The sequence below is a fragment of the Anastrepha obliqua genome, chromosome 1, assembly GCF_027943255.1.
Source record: "Anastrepha obliqua isolate idAnaObli1 chromosome 1, idAnaObli1_1.0, whole genome shotgun sequence".
NCBI classification, from domain to species: domain Eukaryota; kingdom Metazoa; phylum Arthropoda; class Insecta; order Diptera; family Tephritidae; genus Anastrepha; species Anastrepha obliqua.
The window spans coordinates 167,629,565-167,646,152 of record NC_072892.1 but is presented as its reverse complement, the minus strand read 5'-3'; the positions used below and the strand labels follow the sequence as shown (position 1 = coordinate 167,646,152).

Genomic DNA, 16,588 nt, shown 5'->3' with positions numbered 1-16,588 from the left:
AGGTCAACCAACTTATTCAGAAAATTCAAAATACAACCATTGAATTCATTTTAAACGCAAAATGTAATATAAACTGGTGCGTGTTTTGAAGGCCGTTGTATGAGAATGTGGTTTTACAGAAATAAGTGTAGCGCAAACTTGGTCCTTAATGATTACTTTTCGCTCCCGTTTTTGAAAAAAAAAACATCTTCGTGGAAAAAAATTTGCTGGTGATCAAGAGCTCAAGGTGGCAATAAACGCAAGAGGAAAGCGATTTTAGAAGGCATTGCAAAATTAATTTCCAGGTATAAAAAGTGTATTGGGGTTATGGGGGACTATTTCAAATAAATATAAAATGCAGATATAATGAACCTTAAATATTCGAGTTGTTTTTCTTAATGATGCCGAAAATATATTGAACCCGCCTCGCAGTTATATCTACAGCCATGAGAGTATTCGAGAAAATCGGAAGTTTCCTCTGCAACACAACTGCGTACATACAGGGTTTGATTGAAAAGTAATGAGCCTTACCGCGCGGACCGACTGCCAAGCGATCAACTGAATCGGCTGGTGGGGGAAAATGATCGTTGGACCTTCCCCTTCCACTAGAAACCGATCCCAGTTCGCTGGCAACAGCGGTGCAGTCAACATCGCTCCGCGCGTGAAAGCTGTTTTAAAAGTGTGTTAGGATTTTGCAGTGGCGAAAATGCAGCGATCGTTGGAGCAACGTTACTCGATCAAATTTTGCGTAAAGCTAAACAAAACGAGTACCGAAGCCATTGGGCTACCCAAGGAGGCTTACGGGGACCAATCTCTGTCCAGTGCCCAGGTAAAACGGTGGCACAAGTCGTTCAAGGAAGGCCGGGGGGACCCGGGTTCGGCCCGACCTAGTCACGACAATTCACCGGCGAACACCGCCTTCCTCTGCACCTTTATAAGCCAGGTTTAATAAAACTGCTTAAAAAAAATAAGGCTCATTACTTTTCAATCAAACCGTGTACAATAGCCTCTTGAAATATGGGTAAAAAAAGTTAAATAACATTCACATTAGACCAGTAAAAGCATACAAAAAATGTCTCAATCTCCATATAACCAATTTTCTAATCCATCACTGCCTAGAAAACAAATAAATTATGAAAACGCCAATTAATAACTAAGTATTTTTTCTTATTATAGATCCACACGACCAACGCACGGATTACTAATATTTTCCATTGGGAATCCAAAAAACATATGCATCTGATACAATTGCATGTTGGTAGATTTCGCATTCCTAACCTCTTCATTTACTTGAGTTTGAGTGTGCGCTTATCCGTTCAGACTCGTCGCCTTCCTCGCCATCAACATCACTTTTGCTCCATATTTGGTACTCGTCGCCAAAATGCAACTGGATTCGCCTCAGCTGTGTTTACTAAGTGTTGCCGTCTAATTGAGCCTCCACCACAGGCGTAATAGTACGAATACAGTATGTCAAAAAAGTGAAGATACACCGAATGGGAGTGGGAAAATTGTTTTAGTTTTTTTTCTAGTGGCCAGTGAAAATTTAATCCATAAGTACAAAAAATATAAAAATTCAAATCAATTAGAAATACAAATCAATTTTGCAACTATTCATCGCCACTTGACAACAAGCGTGCGCATTTATTATAGACTCGACTAAAAATGCTATCATCAGTAGATATGTCAGATATGTCCAGCCCAACTGTCGGGTATCATTCAAATTATTAACGGGTTCTGTTGGTTTTTGGCTGTAACAAAGTCTGTTATTAGGGACTGTTTCTTGTTTTTTTATTTTTTTCAAATGATACGAAGCCATTCAGTCATATTCGTACAATATTGTACAATATTTTTTATGTGGCCTAACAATTACGTTTAAATTTGAATGACAGTCGGCCATGGCAGGTAGGTAGGTTAGATGGCAATAGTTGTAAGGGTACACTACATGTAGCACTAGAGTGTCGCTTGGATGCCATACCTGCGAAAAATTCCACAACTTAAGGGAAGAAAACCCATCTACAGCCAACTAGCACTGTTGACGTAATGGAGCAGGGAAACGAAATCTGGATTGCAGAACTACCTCAGGTTATCCCCGAAAGGTACATTAAGGAACCTCAAGCGCTTAGCCGCCAGACCCGGAACTTTGCAAAGAAAACAGTCTCCTTCTCTCCCGGATCCCCACAACTTGTGCAATGGGGGTTGTACGGAAGTTCAAACATCTTCGTATGAGTTCCGATCACCCAGTGACCGGGGACCACTGCTATGAGTTTGAAAATTGAATGGCGAGGGATCTCTATCATTTTCAGCGTCGTGCTTCTGTCGTACTGAAGCCAAAGTTATTTTGAGATATCACACGATAAGATAGAACTCCATTTCTCATGCGCTCTTTTAAGAAGGAAATTGTACAGGAAATTGTTAAAGGGAAACAACGGTAAAGTGGACACCGATGTCTGTTATGGGGACTACTGAAACTGGTTCTGTAGACTCTTTCCTCATCGGTACTTTACTTACCCCTATGTTCCTATGCCCTTGAACTCAGATAAGAGGGATGTTTCCTGCAAATTCGAGATGTTTAATCTTTTCTTCACAGGAGTAGACCAGAAAAGAGCATGACGACGACAGGGTCTTTATCGCAGCTTGACTATCGGAATATATATTTATGGCTCCCTCTAAACAGCGGTTCCTAAGCATTTTGAATGCCTGAAGGATCTCTGCTTGGAAAAAACTACTAGTTTTCAGCACTTTAAAGGAAACTGAAATATTGGCTGATTTACAGAAAACCTCCGCTTCAACTCTAGATTCCATCTTGGATCCATCGGTTAATACAGGGGTGCCTATGTCCGTGTAGACTCCCACTCCCAGGACTTGGTTTGTTAGCGGGCGTCTTTATGTTGTTCCACAAATGGGGGAACCTTCAATTTCAGAAGAAATTTTTTATGAGGAGCTTTTTCATGTCAGAAATACTCTCGGAGGTTTGCCATTGCCTGCCGAGGGGCGACCGCTATTAGAAAACCTTTTTCCGCTCTCTCTGAATTCTGAATGGTAGTCACGTATCAATCCATTCGGCTACGGCGGCCGCCTTAGGAATTAGGTTTTGTTTATAAAGATATTGTGTAAAAAAATGTATTAGTTCAAAATAGTAAAAAAAGACTCTGTAAAAAGAGAGTTGGCATCATCTGCGGGCAGAATTGCATAATTGGTATCCCCTCATCAGATTTTACTACCGCTAACCTAGACTTAAGAAAGATTTTAAGGTAAAGTTCCCCACTCGAAAGGAATAGGATTTGAATTCAGTAGTGAAAGACTGATCAAAGATGGATTGCGGCGTCGGCGCCGGTGTATATCCAAAGGATCTCGAAACTTTCAAATCTTTCCGTATATGGTTTTTCAAGCAGAAGTTTTTAGGATAAGGGAAGCTTGCAGAATAATTAAAATTTTTCGAAAGCATGTATTCTTTCAGATAGTCAAGCATCTTAGTTTTAAAGTCACCTACAACCAATTCAGAAGTCGTCAGATAACGCAAAGAAGAACTTAACGCTTTGGTGTGCACGACAGACGTCACTCTCATCTGGGTACTTGGCCATAGAAACAGAGAAGGAACTTTCTCATTTCCTTTCCTGATGAATTGGCATGACCGGTGGCATCCTATAACGAATCCGAAGCGGTAGAAATAGGCTATCCTCAAGGCGTACGCAAAAGGGATATCTTCTCGCTATTCCAGAAGCAGACCGTTGACAGATGCACTAGCGCGTCTACGTGCAAAATAGGTAAACAAACGTGGACCAATTGCAACAAATCCTGAAGAGACGAGTTGTTAAGAAACCCACGAGCAGACATATCAATCAATAGTAACCAGCCACTGGCCATGCCATGAAGATGGGGTGACCGTACAACGATTGATGTAGAAGCTGAAGGAGAGAAAAATCTAAGGAAACAGCCTTTTACTCTCTGTAAGAGTGCCCAAATCTAGGTGTTCTACGGCATGAAATTGAAATTTGAAAAGGTCGAGCCAAGGAGCACCAGGAGATTTGGTGGTTCCTAAAACTCTCAGGCTAAAAAGCCCATTGTGTTTAGAGCTCTGAAAAGAGGGTAGATAGTCAAAGGGGAAAGGAGAAAAGTATCAGAGAAGGAGATAGGAGAGAATAGAGACAGAGACAGAGGTGGTTAGTTTTGTGAAAATTTTTCAGATTCTTTGGCAAATCTGTAAATATCCTCTAGTTTGAGAGAAAGAATTTCACTCATTCTCACGACATCAGAACCCAAAATCCGTAGCCTTGGTCTAGCAAAGGCAGGACACTCACAGAGAAAGTGCTCAGTGCTATCCGCCTCCTCCAAGCAAGACAAGCCCATCGGGTTCTCAATGATTTTATTGGTGGTCACATGCTGACCCCATGGGTTGTGTCCTGTAATAATACCGACCATCAACCGAATGTCTTGCATTCCAAGTTTTAGTAGAAAGTTTGATAGTTTTCTGTTCGAGCTTGTCACAAAACACTTTGCAGTTCTGCAGCACTCTAGACCGCAGCACATAATCGCTGATCCAATTCATGATTCCTACTGAACTGATACCGGTTATTGGCTCTGGTTCTTGTGAGGGAACCGCCTGTCCACGGTCGGCCAATTCATCGGCAATTTAGTTTCCTTGACCATCGGAGTGTCCTGGCGCCCATATAAGTACAAGCCTGTTTTGTCTTGCGACAGAATTAAGCTTCTTCTTACATTCTTGAGGTTTGCTTCGCGTTCTCCAGGGCCTTCATTGCAGCCTGATTGTCACTGAAAACTCCAATCTGCTTCCCGCTCCATCTTCTCTCGATTATCCATTCGGCTACTTTCACGATGGTAAAAATTTCCGTTTGGTAAACAATTGCCATTTCTCCCTTAGCATAGTGATACTTATTACTACCGTTTAAGAACCATCCGGCTCCTGACCTTATTTCATTCTTGGACCCATCGGTAAACAAAATATCCGGCAAACCTCCCTGAATGCATTCTCGATTGCTCATGCACTGGAAATCTGACATCAAATTTTCTTCCAAAGGAAACTGTGGCTATCAGATCGTCTTTAGGTGCCCAAAACAGTGGATACTGCTCAGATTGCAACTTAAAGATTTGTCTGTGTTTTTGTGCCAGAAACCATATTTATGGAGTCTACACATTGTTTTTATTGCTTCCTGTTGTAACTTAAGAACCAAGTAGTGGTTCTACAAGGGGTGTGTCATAATGGCATCTTTTGCGCTAATTGGGCCTGGGCTGTGTCACTCACATAGCACCTCTACCCCCACCACCTGGTACGCTGTCCCTTAACTTTCATTGCAACCTGTACTTACATGCGCATATAACATACACAATACATATGCAAATATGCACACATGCATAATAAGAATATGTCTAGATTTGCAAGTTACGACACCACGAAAATTTGCAAATTTCTGAAACGTTGTTGGTGGCCAATTCACAGAAACTAAAGCCAAATTGCCTGATTACTTGCCTAAGTGACTAAAAGCCCGATAGGCTGGCTGGTGGGTTGATTGGCCAGTCGAGTACTGGTTGGCTTTGGTTACGTCTACTAAGCTGCTTCCTCCGGTAACTACATCACATCGCTGGAGGCACACAATTTCCATTTAAATGTTAGCATGAATATGCAAGTACGTAAATATACATATACATCTACAAATACATATACACATATACATATATCTACATATATACACACATATGCACGATACATACATTCAGAGGCAAAATGTGAATACTATCTCCATGTGTATGTGTGCGTGTGCCGCTGCAATTCAATTCCAACACTTGTGTCATATTTACTTAGCTCTTTATTTTTGTTTATCCAACACCAAAGTCCATTGGGACATTGGAGGAGTAAACAAATTAGGGACTAACTTAAACGAAATTTCAACGGAAAATCAATGAGTGAATTAGTGCTGTCGGTTGGTGTGGGATTCCCGAGCCCATAAAGTATTAAAATTTTGGCAACTTTATTAGACAATTGACTTCCAGCAATCTACATATTGAATAGATCCAAAGCTATGACCTCACTTTTTCTACTGCTACCGCTCATATAATTCTCAACTAACCCATTCGTTGCTTCGTAATATTTCCATTTGCTTTCCTCTTCTTTTTGACTCCTTGTTTTTTTTTTTCTGTTTGTTTTGCGGTGCCTCCATCAATTTATCCATTAGTGTTACCACAGCGCGTTGCCTGGCCGCTGACACGGCACTCGTTCACCTATCTCGCTGACGGAATGACTTTTAATCCTTTTCACATTTACGCATCAAGTTAGTTAAAAGCCTTTCAGCGAGTCTCGCGCGCCTAATGGCCTGCACAGGTAACGCAAAGAAAACATAAACAAAAGCCGGCAGGAGTTCTTCTCCGTTTACTCTTAATCCCATAACTTTCGTATCAGGTTCTACCCATAATTGCATATTCACATATCTACTTTACGACCGCGACAAATTAAAAGCACTGCTTGGCCGACTCTGGCCGGCTCTGAGTGGTGACACGGTGAGCTTGGTTACGGGTGCTTTGTACTCGCACTACTCTACGTTGGGTGTTTAAGGCGTAGTGGGGTGAGGGAATTTTGTTGCTGAGTGTGTTCTTGAATTGTTGCCTCTTAAATTACACTATTACGCATTGGCGACATTTATGTACAAATGTTTTATCGCAAAGCTCTGTATGTACGGTCTAGTAGTACGAGTACTCTGTTTATGTGTGAATAACGTATAGGGGTATATGTGTAGGTATATGTATGTGTGCGTGTATGTAGAGAAGTACTTACAAGGCCTATTCGTACTCTCGGTGAATACTCAAAGATTAAGGACGCGCTCAATAGTTATGATTGTTGTGGGAATTATGTTTGTGTAGTTAGTGTTTTATTTACAAATACAGTTCAACTGCGTTAAGTGAGACGCTAGCGGCGAAAGACATATTCGAGTGAAATAATCACCTCCAACCAGTTGATGTATTATAAAAAAAGTTAAATACAGCCAAATAAAAATAATAATAGAAAAAAATAATAAAAAAAAAATTAAAAAAAAAAAAATCATAAAAAAAATTATAAAAAAATGATTAAAAATATAATAAAAAATATGTAAAAAAAAAAATTTATAAATAATTCTGTGAACAAACGAGCGATTTGTTAGAAGAATGTCATAGACCAAAAACTCCAAAACTCGTTAAAAAGAAATGCTAAGAAAATAATAAGAAAAAAAAATAAAAAAATAAAAAAAAAAGAATAAAAAAATGATAATAAAAATGATAAATAAAAAAAATTAAAAAAAAACAATAATAAATAATTTTGTGTACAAACGAGCGATTTGGTAAAAGAATGTCATAAACCAAAAAATCCAAAATTCGAAAAAACGGCTTAAATTTTCCTCTATATGGCCACCGTAGTCGAAAGGGTTGATGCGGGACTACCAATCGCAAGTGCACGGATTCGAATTGCCGAGCATGAAACACCAAAAACAAAAAGTCGTATGCTAATAGTGGTTGCCCCTCGGCAGGCAATGGCAACCTCCGAGTGTATTTCTGCCATGAAAAAGCTCCCGTTCGGAGTCGGCCTAGAATTGTAGGTACCTCCATTTGTGGAACAACATCAAGACGCACGCCACAATCGTATCGGGACCGTTTCCCTCAGTACTCAGTTGCTGCTCTGCCAATTGCGGCCTCAGACTCAACTCTGACCAAACGGAGTTCGTACTATTACCGGAAAATATAATATAAAAAACTTCTCAAATTAAACAACCACATTTGCCTACTTTCATCGGAAATTAGGTATCTTGGAATGATACTTGTCTCCAAACTCCATTGGAAGCTATACATTGAAAATCGAGTAAAGAAGACCTCCATAGCTTTCTACTTCTGCAAATTTATGTTCGGCAACAAATGGCAACTCAAGCCACAGATTATGCTTTGGATGCACATCTTAGTTGTTCTGTCTATTTTATCGTATGGATGCCTGGTTTGGTGGGAAGCTCTTCGGAAGCTCTTCTTTTTATTTCCATCGCTGCTCAAAGTGCGATGGTTGGCTATCTCTCAATGGCCTCTGGTGACAATCTCTCAAAGGACATGGTAGCATTTTTGGGCGGTTAACATCGTATTTTTCCGAACTTCGGACACATCTTTCTATTCGCAAACTGGAGTTTTGAGGGTCTTGCCAAGACCATCTTGCCAAGTAGATAGGATTGGAACGAGTAGAAAATCTGCACCGAACCAGGTGACTCTGTCTTCACTGACGCCTCCAAGATGGTAAGGGGAGCCGGAGCAGGGGCTTTCTCTATCTCAGGCAATTTATCTATTTCCTTAAAACTGCCGAGCACTTCTAGTGCTTTCCAGGGAGAAGTCAAGCGATCCTGCAGGCACTTAAAATGTTTAGGGGATGCGGGAGCGAGGGAGATATTAACATTTTTTCCAATAGTCAAGCCGCGATCAAGGCGCTGATGACGTCATAGTGCATCCAAAATTTGTCAACTCCTATAAGGAGGAGATCAAATCGCTTGGGTGCGCAGGTAACATTTCTTTGATCTGGGCTCTAGAACATACATAGGAACATAGAGGGATATGAAATTGCTAATGAGCTTGCGAGGAAGGGGTTGACTGAATTGGTCTCAAAGGTCCCTCACCCGGTCATCGGCATCCCCCTCACTGTAGTTAAAGGGGAATTGCACAACTTATTTCTAAGGAAAGCGTAGAAAAGATGGAGCTCCATTCCTTATGTGTTATTTCGAAAACCCTGTGGCTCCAGTACAAAAGACGAAGGATTCAGAAAGTCTTGGGGACTCCACGCCCTTAAATTTCCAAACTCGTAGCTGTATTTACCGGTTATTCGACGATCGGCACACACGCGGAAAATCTAGGTTTACCGTTTAGCCACATTGCAAAAGCTGTGGGGACCGTTCAGAAGAGGGGATTGAGACTGAGCTCTTTTTCTGTAAATGTCCAGGCTTGGCAGCTAGACGACTAAGGTTACTGGGCGCTCCAGCCTAACGCAGTGCGCTAACCTAAATCCCATCAAAAGCTCTGGCTGGCAGTAGATATCTGCCTGCTGGAGGTCTCATTGGTAATGGTATCAAAACGGCGCTTTAGTTCTATCATACTTGGGGAGTGCCGGATTGGTATTTTAATCATTTCCCCTAACTACCTTATTACCGCTTCTAATCCCGAGTTGCTGGGATCACCTTAAATTTCGGCAAGCTTAAAGTCAAAGAGCTCTCAAGCTAAGTTAATAAGAATTCTTTGTTTGTGCTATTTTTAATTTAGTAAATAATATTCAAAAACTTTCTGTATTTAAATTTCTGAAAAGTGTATTTATCATAAGAAGCGATGATAAAATATTTTTACTGTTTAAAAAAAAATTAAAATTTTATAAAAATATTTTACTTAAATTTTTTTTAATAAAACTACTTAAAAAAATCATTTATTTAAATTTTTTTTAATAAAACTACTTAAAAAAAAATCATTTATTTAAATTTTTTTGTTCATTTATTTAAATTTTTTTGAAGCGCACAAAAAATTAAAATTTTTATAACAAATTTCTTATTAATTTTTTTTTTATAAGAAACATTTTATAATCTAATTAATTTTTACCAAGTTTAAAAAGTGTATATCCTGGGTCGAATAAGCGGATCCAGTGATCACAGTTAAGAAATCGCGAAATCCTGAAATCCACAATGACCGCAAATATTGGCATTTCTAGTGCACACAATTTCGTTGCTTTGTGTAAAAATTAGAAAAATTATGTGCAATTTAGCAATGGATATCTGGACCTTTTTTACTAGTATTTCATTTTGGTGGAACTACAAGAGTGTCAATTATATAGGCTTTACTGTACAAACATTAAAGAGGACGTACAGCGTAGTAGCCTAGAGGAATAAAACTACTCTGGGTAATAAATAAATAAATGGGAGTTGTAGAAGAAGAACTCAAGAGCCTTAACGCTTAAGCAAAAACTTGCTTGTGCGTTTGGATGATTGTTTTTTGTTTGGATTAAACGCTTTATTAACCTAGAAGTGCTTGTTTGAGTTTTTTATTAAGAAGTTTGCATAAATACTTTACAAACTTTCAGTAGCTTGAACTCTAAGAAACCGACAAGAAACCGAAAGCTGGAATATTTGGTAAGGATAAGTGATTTTTTGAGCACTGCAGCCACTACTTTCTTAAATACTCTTACTACTCTGCTAAATACAATGAAGAACGTAAATCACGGAAGTTGATAGTTGAGTTCATATCTGTGTTGTTTTACGCATACACATCTACGAGAATTATGCAGAATGTGGTTGGACACATAAAAATTAATGTTAAATATCGGTTTAGGGAGGAAATTATGAAAAAATAATGAATGCATACCGTCCCCTTAGTATAACAATAGCCTATGTGCTCATAGGCTATTATTTTTTTATTGAATTTTTGGATTCTCCATCGTCAATTTTATATGTGGTCACAATTTTGTCAAATTCTAGTTCCACAAAGTGGGTCAAAACGTCAGTCAAAAAATAATAAATATTTACAGACATAACGAGATTTGAGTGAGAGCTACTTTGGACAAAAAGTTTGAAATTCATTTTCTCAAAACATCAAAAAATTTATAGGCTATTTTAATACTAAGGGGACGATATGAAGGTGAAAAAGCGATATTACATAAACATTTCACTACATGCCTATGTTCCTCATGCAATAAAGGGCCTTTAGAACGTGACGCCTAGATGTCAGTAGTGAATAATTCATAGACGGTGCCTTATTTTATGCCATCTTTGATATTTGTCAAGTCGACAGATGTACAATTTGACACGTTAAAAAATTATTAAAACTTATTATGAAAATGTTCGATCTTTAAGACCAACATATCGCAAAATCCGGAATTTTTTCGTTGGAGTTAAATGTGTGAATGGTTTTTTGGTTTATGAAAAATGTTCAAGAAACTAGTGCTGTAAAGTATAGCAAAAGGACTGGCGGACCAAAAACTGGACATTCTGTTGATAGTTGCGCTGCTGTAGCGCAAAGTGTTGCTGAACAACCTTTAACATTGACATTTCGCAGTTTTCAACAATTCGTTCTCAGCATTCATGAATCGACTGTTTGTATTTTGTCTGTAGACCTATAGTGGCCACAGTGGGCATTTAAATGATGTAATTTTCGACATATAATTGTCTTTTCGGCGGCTGCCGTAGCCGAATGGGTTGGTGCGTGATTACCATTCGAAATTCACAGAGAGAACGTTAGTTCGAATCTCGGTGAAAACACCAAAATTACGAAAAACATTTTTCTAATAGCAGTCGCCCCTCGGCAGGCGCAATTAAAAAGGCCATAAATTTAGTTTGGAAAATTACTTTTATTCAATTCAAAGTAAAAAATGTTTGAAAATAATACAAAATTAAGAATCAATTTATTTTTGTTCGATATGACCACCTTTTGCCTTGAGACGGTCCAGAAACGACTCGTAAGCTGTCCGAATGTGACTTGCAGGTATTTGGCCCACACGCGGACAATGGCTTTTTTCAGCGACTCGAGACTAGTGAATCTTTTGGTTCGGAGCTTGCCCTCCAAAATGGCCCAAAGAGAGTAGTTCATCGGACTCGCGTCTGGCGAATTTAGGAGCCATTCTGGGGACGTTATGGAGTTCGGAACGTTGTTTTCTGGCCATTCTTGGTTTCTTGGTTCACTCGAGCTTTGTGAGACGGTGCCGAGTCCTGTTGGACCCTGCGGTTACATCGACCCAAGCCATTACCTGTGGCGGGTGCTGCCTCCTGGTGGTCAATCGATGACTCAAACTCTCGTATGGACGGTCGCTCAAATACACTTTATCGTTTTAAGAGTTTACGAATTGCTCAATTTGAAAAATTTTCTCGTCAGAAAACAACAATGTTCGGAAATTGACCGCTTTCGGCCAAGCGAAGCAACTCCTTCGCTCTCCTAAGTCTGACTTGTTGCTGCTTTGGTGTGAGATCGTGCGCCTTTTGGATCTTATAAGATTTGACTTTGAGATCATTTTTCAGTATGCGGCGGATGCTATGGTCAGATATTTTCACTTCTTTCGCCATTTGATTGACACTTCGTCGTGGATTTCGCTCAAGTCGCTTCTTCACTTTTTGAACCATTTCACGTGGCGTTGCAGACTTTTGATGACCAGTGTCATTGTAATAAGTAATGGTGGGATAAACCAAAATTTTATTTACTTTAAGCTGCTCGAGCTCAAGAGCTTTCGCTGGTTGTGATTTTCCAGCCAAATATAATGCAATCTCATCATTACGTTTGACATCCTTTACTGATTTTCTGTTTTCGCGTTTCCTCTCGGCAATGCTTCCGCACGCTTGTAAACAATACTCTGGGCTGTCATTTAACCAACTATCAGCCAGCTGATGCCGGTCCATTAGCTGCGCGAGCGGTCTGAAGTTGGTTACACTTCGAGTGCCGGACCCTGTATAAGTATCATACATGGAAAACTTCAAGGGCTTTAATGCAATCAACTTGTATTTTTTTTCCGACATACATATGTACGTAGAGCAATTCTGGAGGTGTCGTAATAAAATAAAATAAAATTCAGTACTTCGACTTTTGATGGATCACCCTAGTACATCTGCATGCCTTACACTCAATATAGGAAAAGCTGCATTGGTACACTTACTTTTAATTAATCACTCACATTTAGAGGAAATGAAAAAATAATGCAGTGCTGCCACAGTGCAGTTTTTCACCTACAATTGAGCTCCCCAAATAAAGCCAGTGTGAATGTACGAGCACATAAAACTCTTGCGATTGGCTTACAAAGTTTTCAATCAAGTTAAGAACATGTCCATTTCGAATACAAATAGTCAGCAGAGATTACAACATTGGAATTACAAAGTGGCTGTGCGAACGACATGACAGCCGATTTAGAAGAGAATGTCAGACATTGCACACATATGGCGAATGCTTGCAAATACCGTTGTAGCCGCTAGGATACAGTACAGCAGCAACCAATCAAGCTGCCATATGTGCGAAATCCGAATATAACTTCTGAGAAGTAATAAAACCGTTAATAGTAAAACAAGTCTATGTTGCAAGGCGAGTAAAACGTAGTATGAGAAAATGGGTGAGAGGTAAGTTTATGTTGGCACATCGTGCATGAATTTCTATGTGCGTATGTATGTAAATATCTACTATTGCAACTTACCAATCTTATTTCAATTTCAGCATCAATTCTGGTGCGCATCTTGCGATTGGTCTTGCCAAAGACGGGCGTACAAACCAGTTCGTCAATGTCGCCAGCACCTATGACCGACGCCACGCCATCCAACAGCGCGCCATCAGCGTTGGTGGCTTCGCAAACCGTTAAACCATCGGCCGATGTAAATGAGCGCGGCGAATGCGGTGAATGGTAGCAGAGGGCGGAGGGTGTTGGCCTCACTCTGGCTGCCTCCTCGTAGAGAACGCGAACACTCGGTGGACGTGTGGTGGCGGTGAAGAGCTCCTTGCGAATCGACTTGTCGCACTCGAAATGCGTTTTACGTTGCGCGAAAGTTAAGAGGTCGCTCTCAGCTGAAAGTAGAAAGGAGAAAAGAATGAGGTTAACATTATTGCTTGGAAACAAAAAAAAAAAAAAAATAAGGAAAGATGTTAGGCGAACATTTTCTTAGCCAAATTACTTCTAGTGACATTAGATACTTTAAGTGCTTAAAGTAATAACACAGATTGCCGCTAAGGTGCATTTCAGAGGAGAAAGCAAAATAATTTGTTGTTTAATGCTAAAATTATTAAAAAAAAGCCGAAAAATATTTGGGGTAAAATAAAAATTGCGCCTGCGACGGTAAAGAAATCTTGCAAAGTTTTGTGACGTTGTTGTTGATATTTTAAAAAGTATTGAAATTGAAAAAGTTCCTTTGATGTATGAATTTGCTAACCCCAAAAAACTAAATCGGTACGAGCAGCTTGAAGTCCAACGTTGCTTCAGACAGAAATTTCTTTGGAATGTGGAACTGTTGATCTCAAAAGTTTATTGGCGCCGTGGAACTAATTCATTAAAGCACATTTTAGGGGTTAGGAGTAGTCAGAGCTTTCAAAAAATTGGGTTTTTCGCATTTTCTTAAAGTATAATATCTAAAAAATATTGTGAGAAAATTTTAAGTGAATCCGAAAATACTTTTCGAGTTATTCAACAATTAACAAAGGGCGCTCGGGCGCTCCGGAGCGTTCGGCAGCAAGTTGCTAAACTTTAAATGCGTTTTTCTCAAAACTTAAAAACCGCTTGGTAGATTTCTATAAAATTTTTACTGCTTTTGAAAAACATAAAAAACTCGTGCCTGATCGAAAGATTTTTCTTTCAAAAATTTGCCTTCAAATCGAACAAAGAACACCTGTTGACAATCTCTCTCTTGTTATAATGTGGGTAACGAACACTACCCATGATGAAAAGAATTTAGAAGGTGTGACCAATATCAAACCGTTAACCAGCTCTCAGGAATATGAAAGAATCAGCTGATTGGCTGACGTAACAGCGGTCATGACATCAGTTTGTTTACGAAAAAACTGAAATTGTGTAGGTGATATACGAAAAAAAACCAACATAGCCATTGACTTCGTTGCCATCTGAACAACGATTGAGTGGACGAGTGTGTTAATAAGTGTGAAATGAGCGGACAGAAGTCTGCTGGCGAGTGTCCGGTGACATGGTAGCCGAAGTTACTCGTTCAATTTCGTTTTTCACCGTAGCTGAAGGCCAAACCTGGTAATCTATCATCGTTGAACCCAACTACATAAAGACAAGAGGTCCCAACAACAACACTCAGTTAGGAAATTTTACTACCTATAAACCAATGTGTTTTAGACTGATTCTAATTAGTCCCAATTGCTTTCTGTGTGATGAAATTTCTTAGTTAAGTTTTGTTATCGACTCTTCTCAATCTGTTAGCGAATCATCTTCCTGCACAACGTATTCAAATTGGTCGGACCATTCATTTGAGGAAACTTTCAAAATCATTTTGTTTATCAGTACTCGAAAGAAAGATTCTGCGGAAGATCTATATACCTTTACGCGTAAGCGACTCCAGCTAACGCAGTTGATGAAGCGATGAGCTGCATGAGTTTAGTAGCCGCAGTGGAGTAGTCTTGAGTCTCTTTAATGGCGCTGTTAGTGCACCGAATCACTGCACCAACCAAGAAGAACAAGACAGAATTTAAAAATAATTTTCACAGCTCATTTCGCATAAATGCGTCTCAATATTTGCTACTTGATTCGCATATTTTCGAGCAACCCGGGCGAATGAGCAACGCTTACCTGCTTCACTCGATATTTCTTACTCGAAACTTTTTAAGCTTGAGCACGAGTACCTTAAGCTTTTTCGAGTAACTCAAGCAATATTTTTGATTATTTTAACATTTTTTACCGAACATAGAGTTCGATTCGATATTCGACTTCAAATATTATATTAAATAGAAAAAATGCATAGAAAAATGAAATGTGTAAATTTATTTAAGCATATCCATATTGCCTCTTAAGTCCCATCCAGCCACTCGTAAACCATCATTGGGCAATCTTTGATATATCACTACTTGAAATCGTGTTCTATTAAACGCTTTGCGCTTTAGCATGCACATTTCTGTAGATATACACATACACACACAAATAGTGCAAACTGATTTATCTCAGATCGATCAGACATCGCCAGATGTTCAATTTCATTTCGAAATACATTTGTAGGTTTTTCCTTTTTTAATTAAACGCGCAGAATTTTTAAAAATAAACCAAAATTCCTTTAAATACGCTTACAAACATATGTACATATGTATATGTGTGTGTATGTTCATACAAGAAGCCGTAAGTAGACACAAAGAAAATGGGCAATGGTCCGGCGGCTAGTAAAGTAAACCTAACTTTTATTTACTGCCTCTGTGTTTCATTTAATTACAAAAATTTAATATTTTTTGCTTTATGTACATACATACACACACATACACACATATGTACTTATGTACGCATTTGTAGACAAAAAGCACAATCAAAAAACACAATCACTTTTCATTTGAATTTTTTTAAATCGAACAAAGAACAATTTATGATGAAGCAATAAAAATCGCTGTTCAAAATCAAATCCATACATACTAGGGATGCCAATCCCGAGATCCCGGTTTTTTCTGGTGCGCAAAATCCCCGTATTAGATTAAATTAATTGCGAAAAACTTTAAATAGCGAATTGGGCAAAGTAAAAACTTGTTAATTACAAAGTTTATTTACAACAAAAGCTCTTGAATTTCCAAGAAACTTGGTTTAATTTGCTTGAGTGCTCTAAAATGCGTTCAAAAATTAAGAAAAATTTTGAGCGGCATCAAACTTGCACTAAAATTTAATGGGCTATAAAATGTTTATCCAATTTTTTTATTTTTTTTATTTAAATTTTGACTTTTGAAAATTTTCAAATTTGAAAAGTCTCAAATTCGCCCATAGTGATGACATACAGAGGAAAAACGGAGAGAAAAAATAAAACAAAAATCGAAAAGGGCAAAGAAAGAAGAAGGAGCTGAGAATTGGAGAATGATGACCAAACGGTGACTTATTTCTTTCTTGAAGCATTTAAACATTCCGTCATTAAATTTTTACGGGATCGATTCCGGGACAAATTCCGATATTACG

The 16,588-nt window shown here is 38.8% G+C and overlaps 1 protein-coding gene across 1 annotated transcript in view; it reads right to left on the bottom strand.

Moving 5' to 3' along the window:
- The window catches only part of LOC129238414 (serine-rich adhesin for platelets), a 93,877-nt gene that overhangs the window by 57,240 nt on the left and 20,049 nt on the right, over positions 1 to 16,588 (bottom strand). The window contains exon 2 of the mRNA XM_054873441.1: positions 13,136 to 13,500. Within this exon, the coding sequence (XP_054729416.1) occupies positions 13,136 to 13,500 (365 nt within the window). The remainder of the gene's footprint in view (positions 1 to 13,135; positions 13,501 to 16,588) is intronic.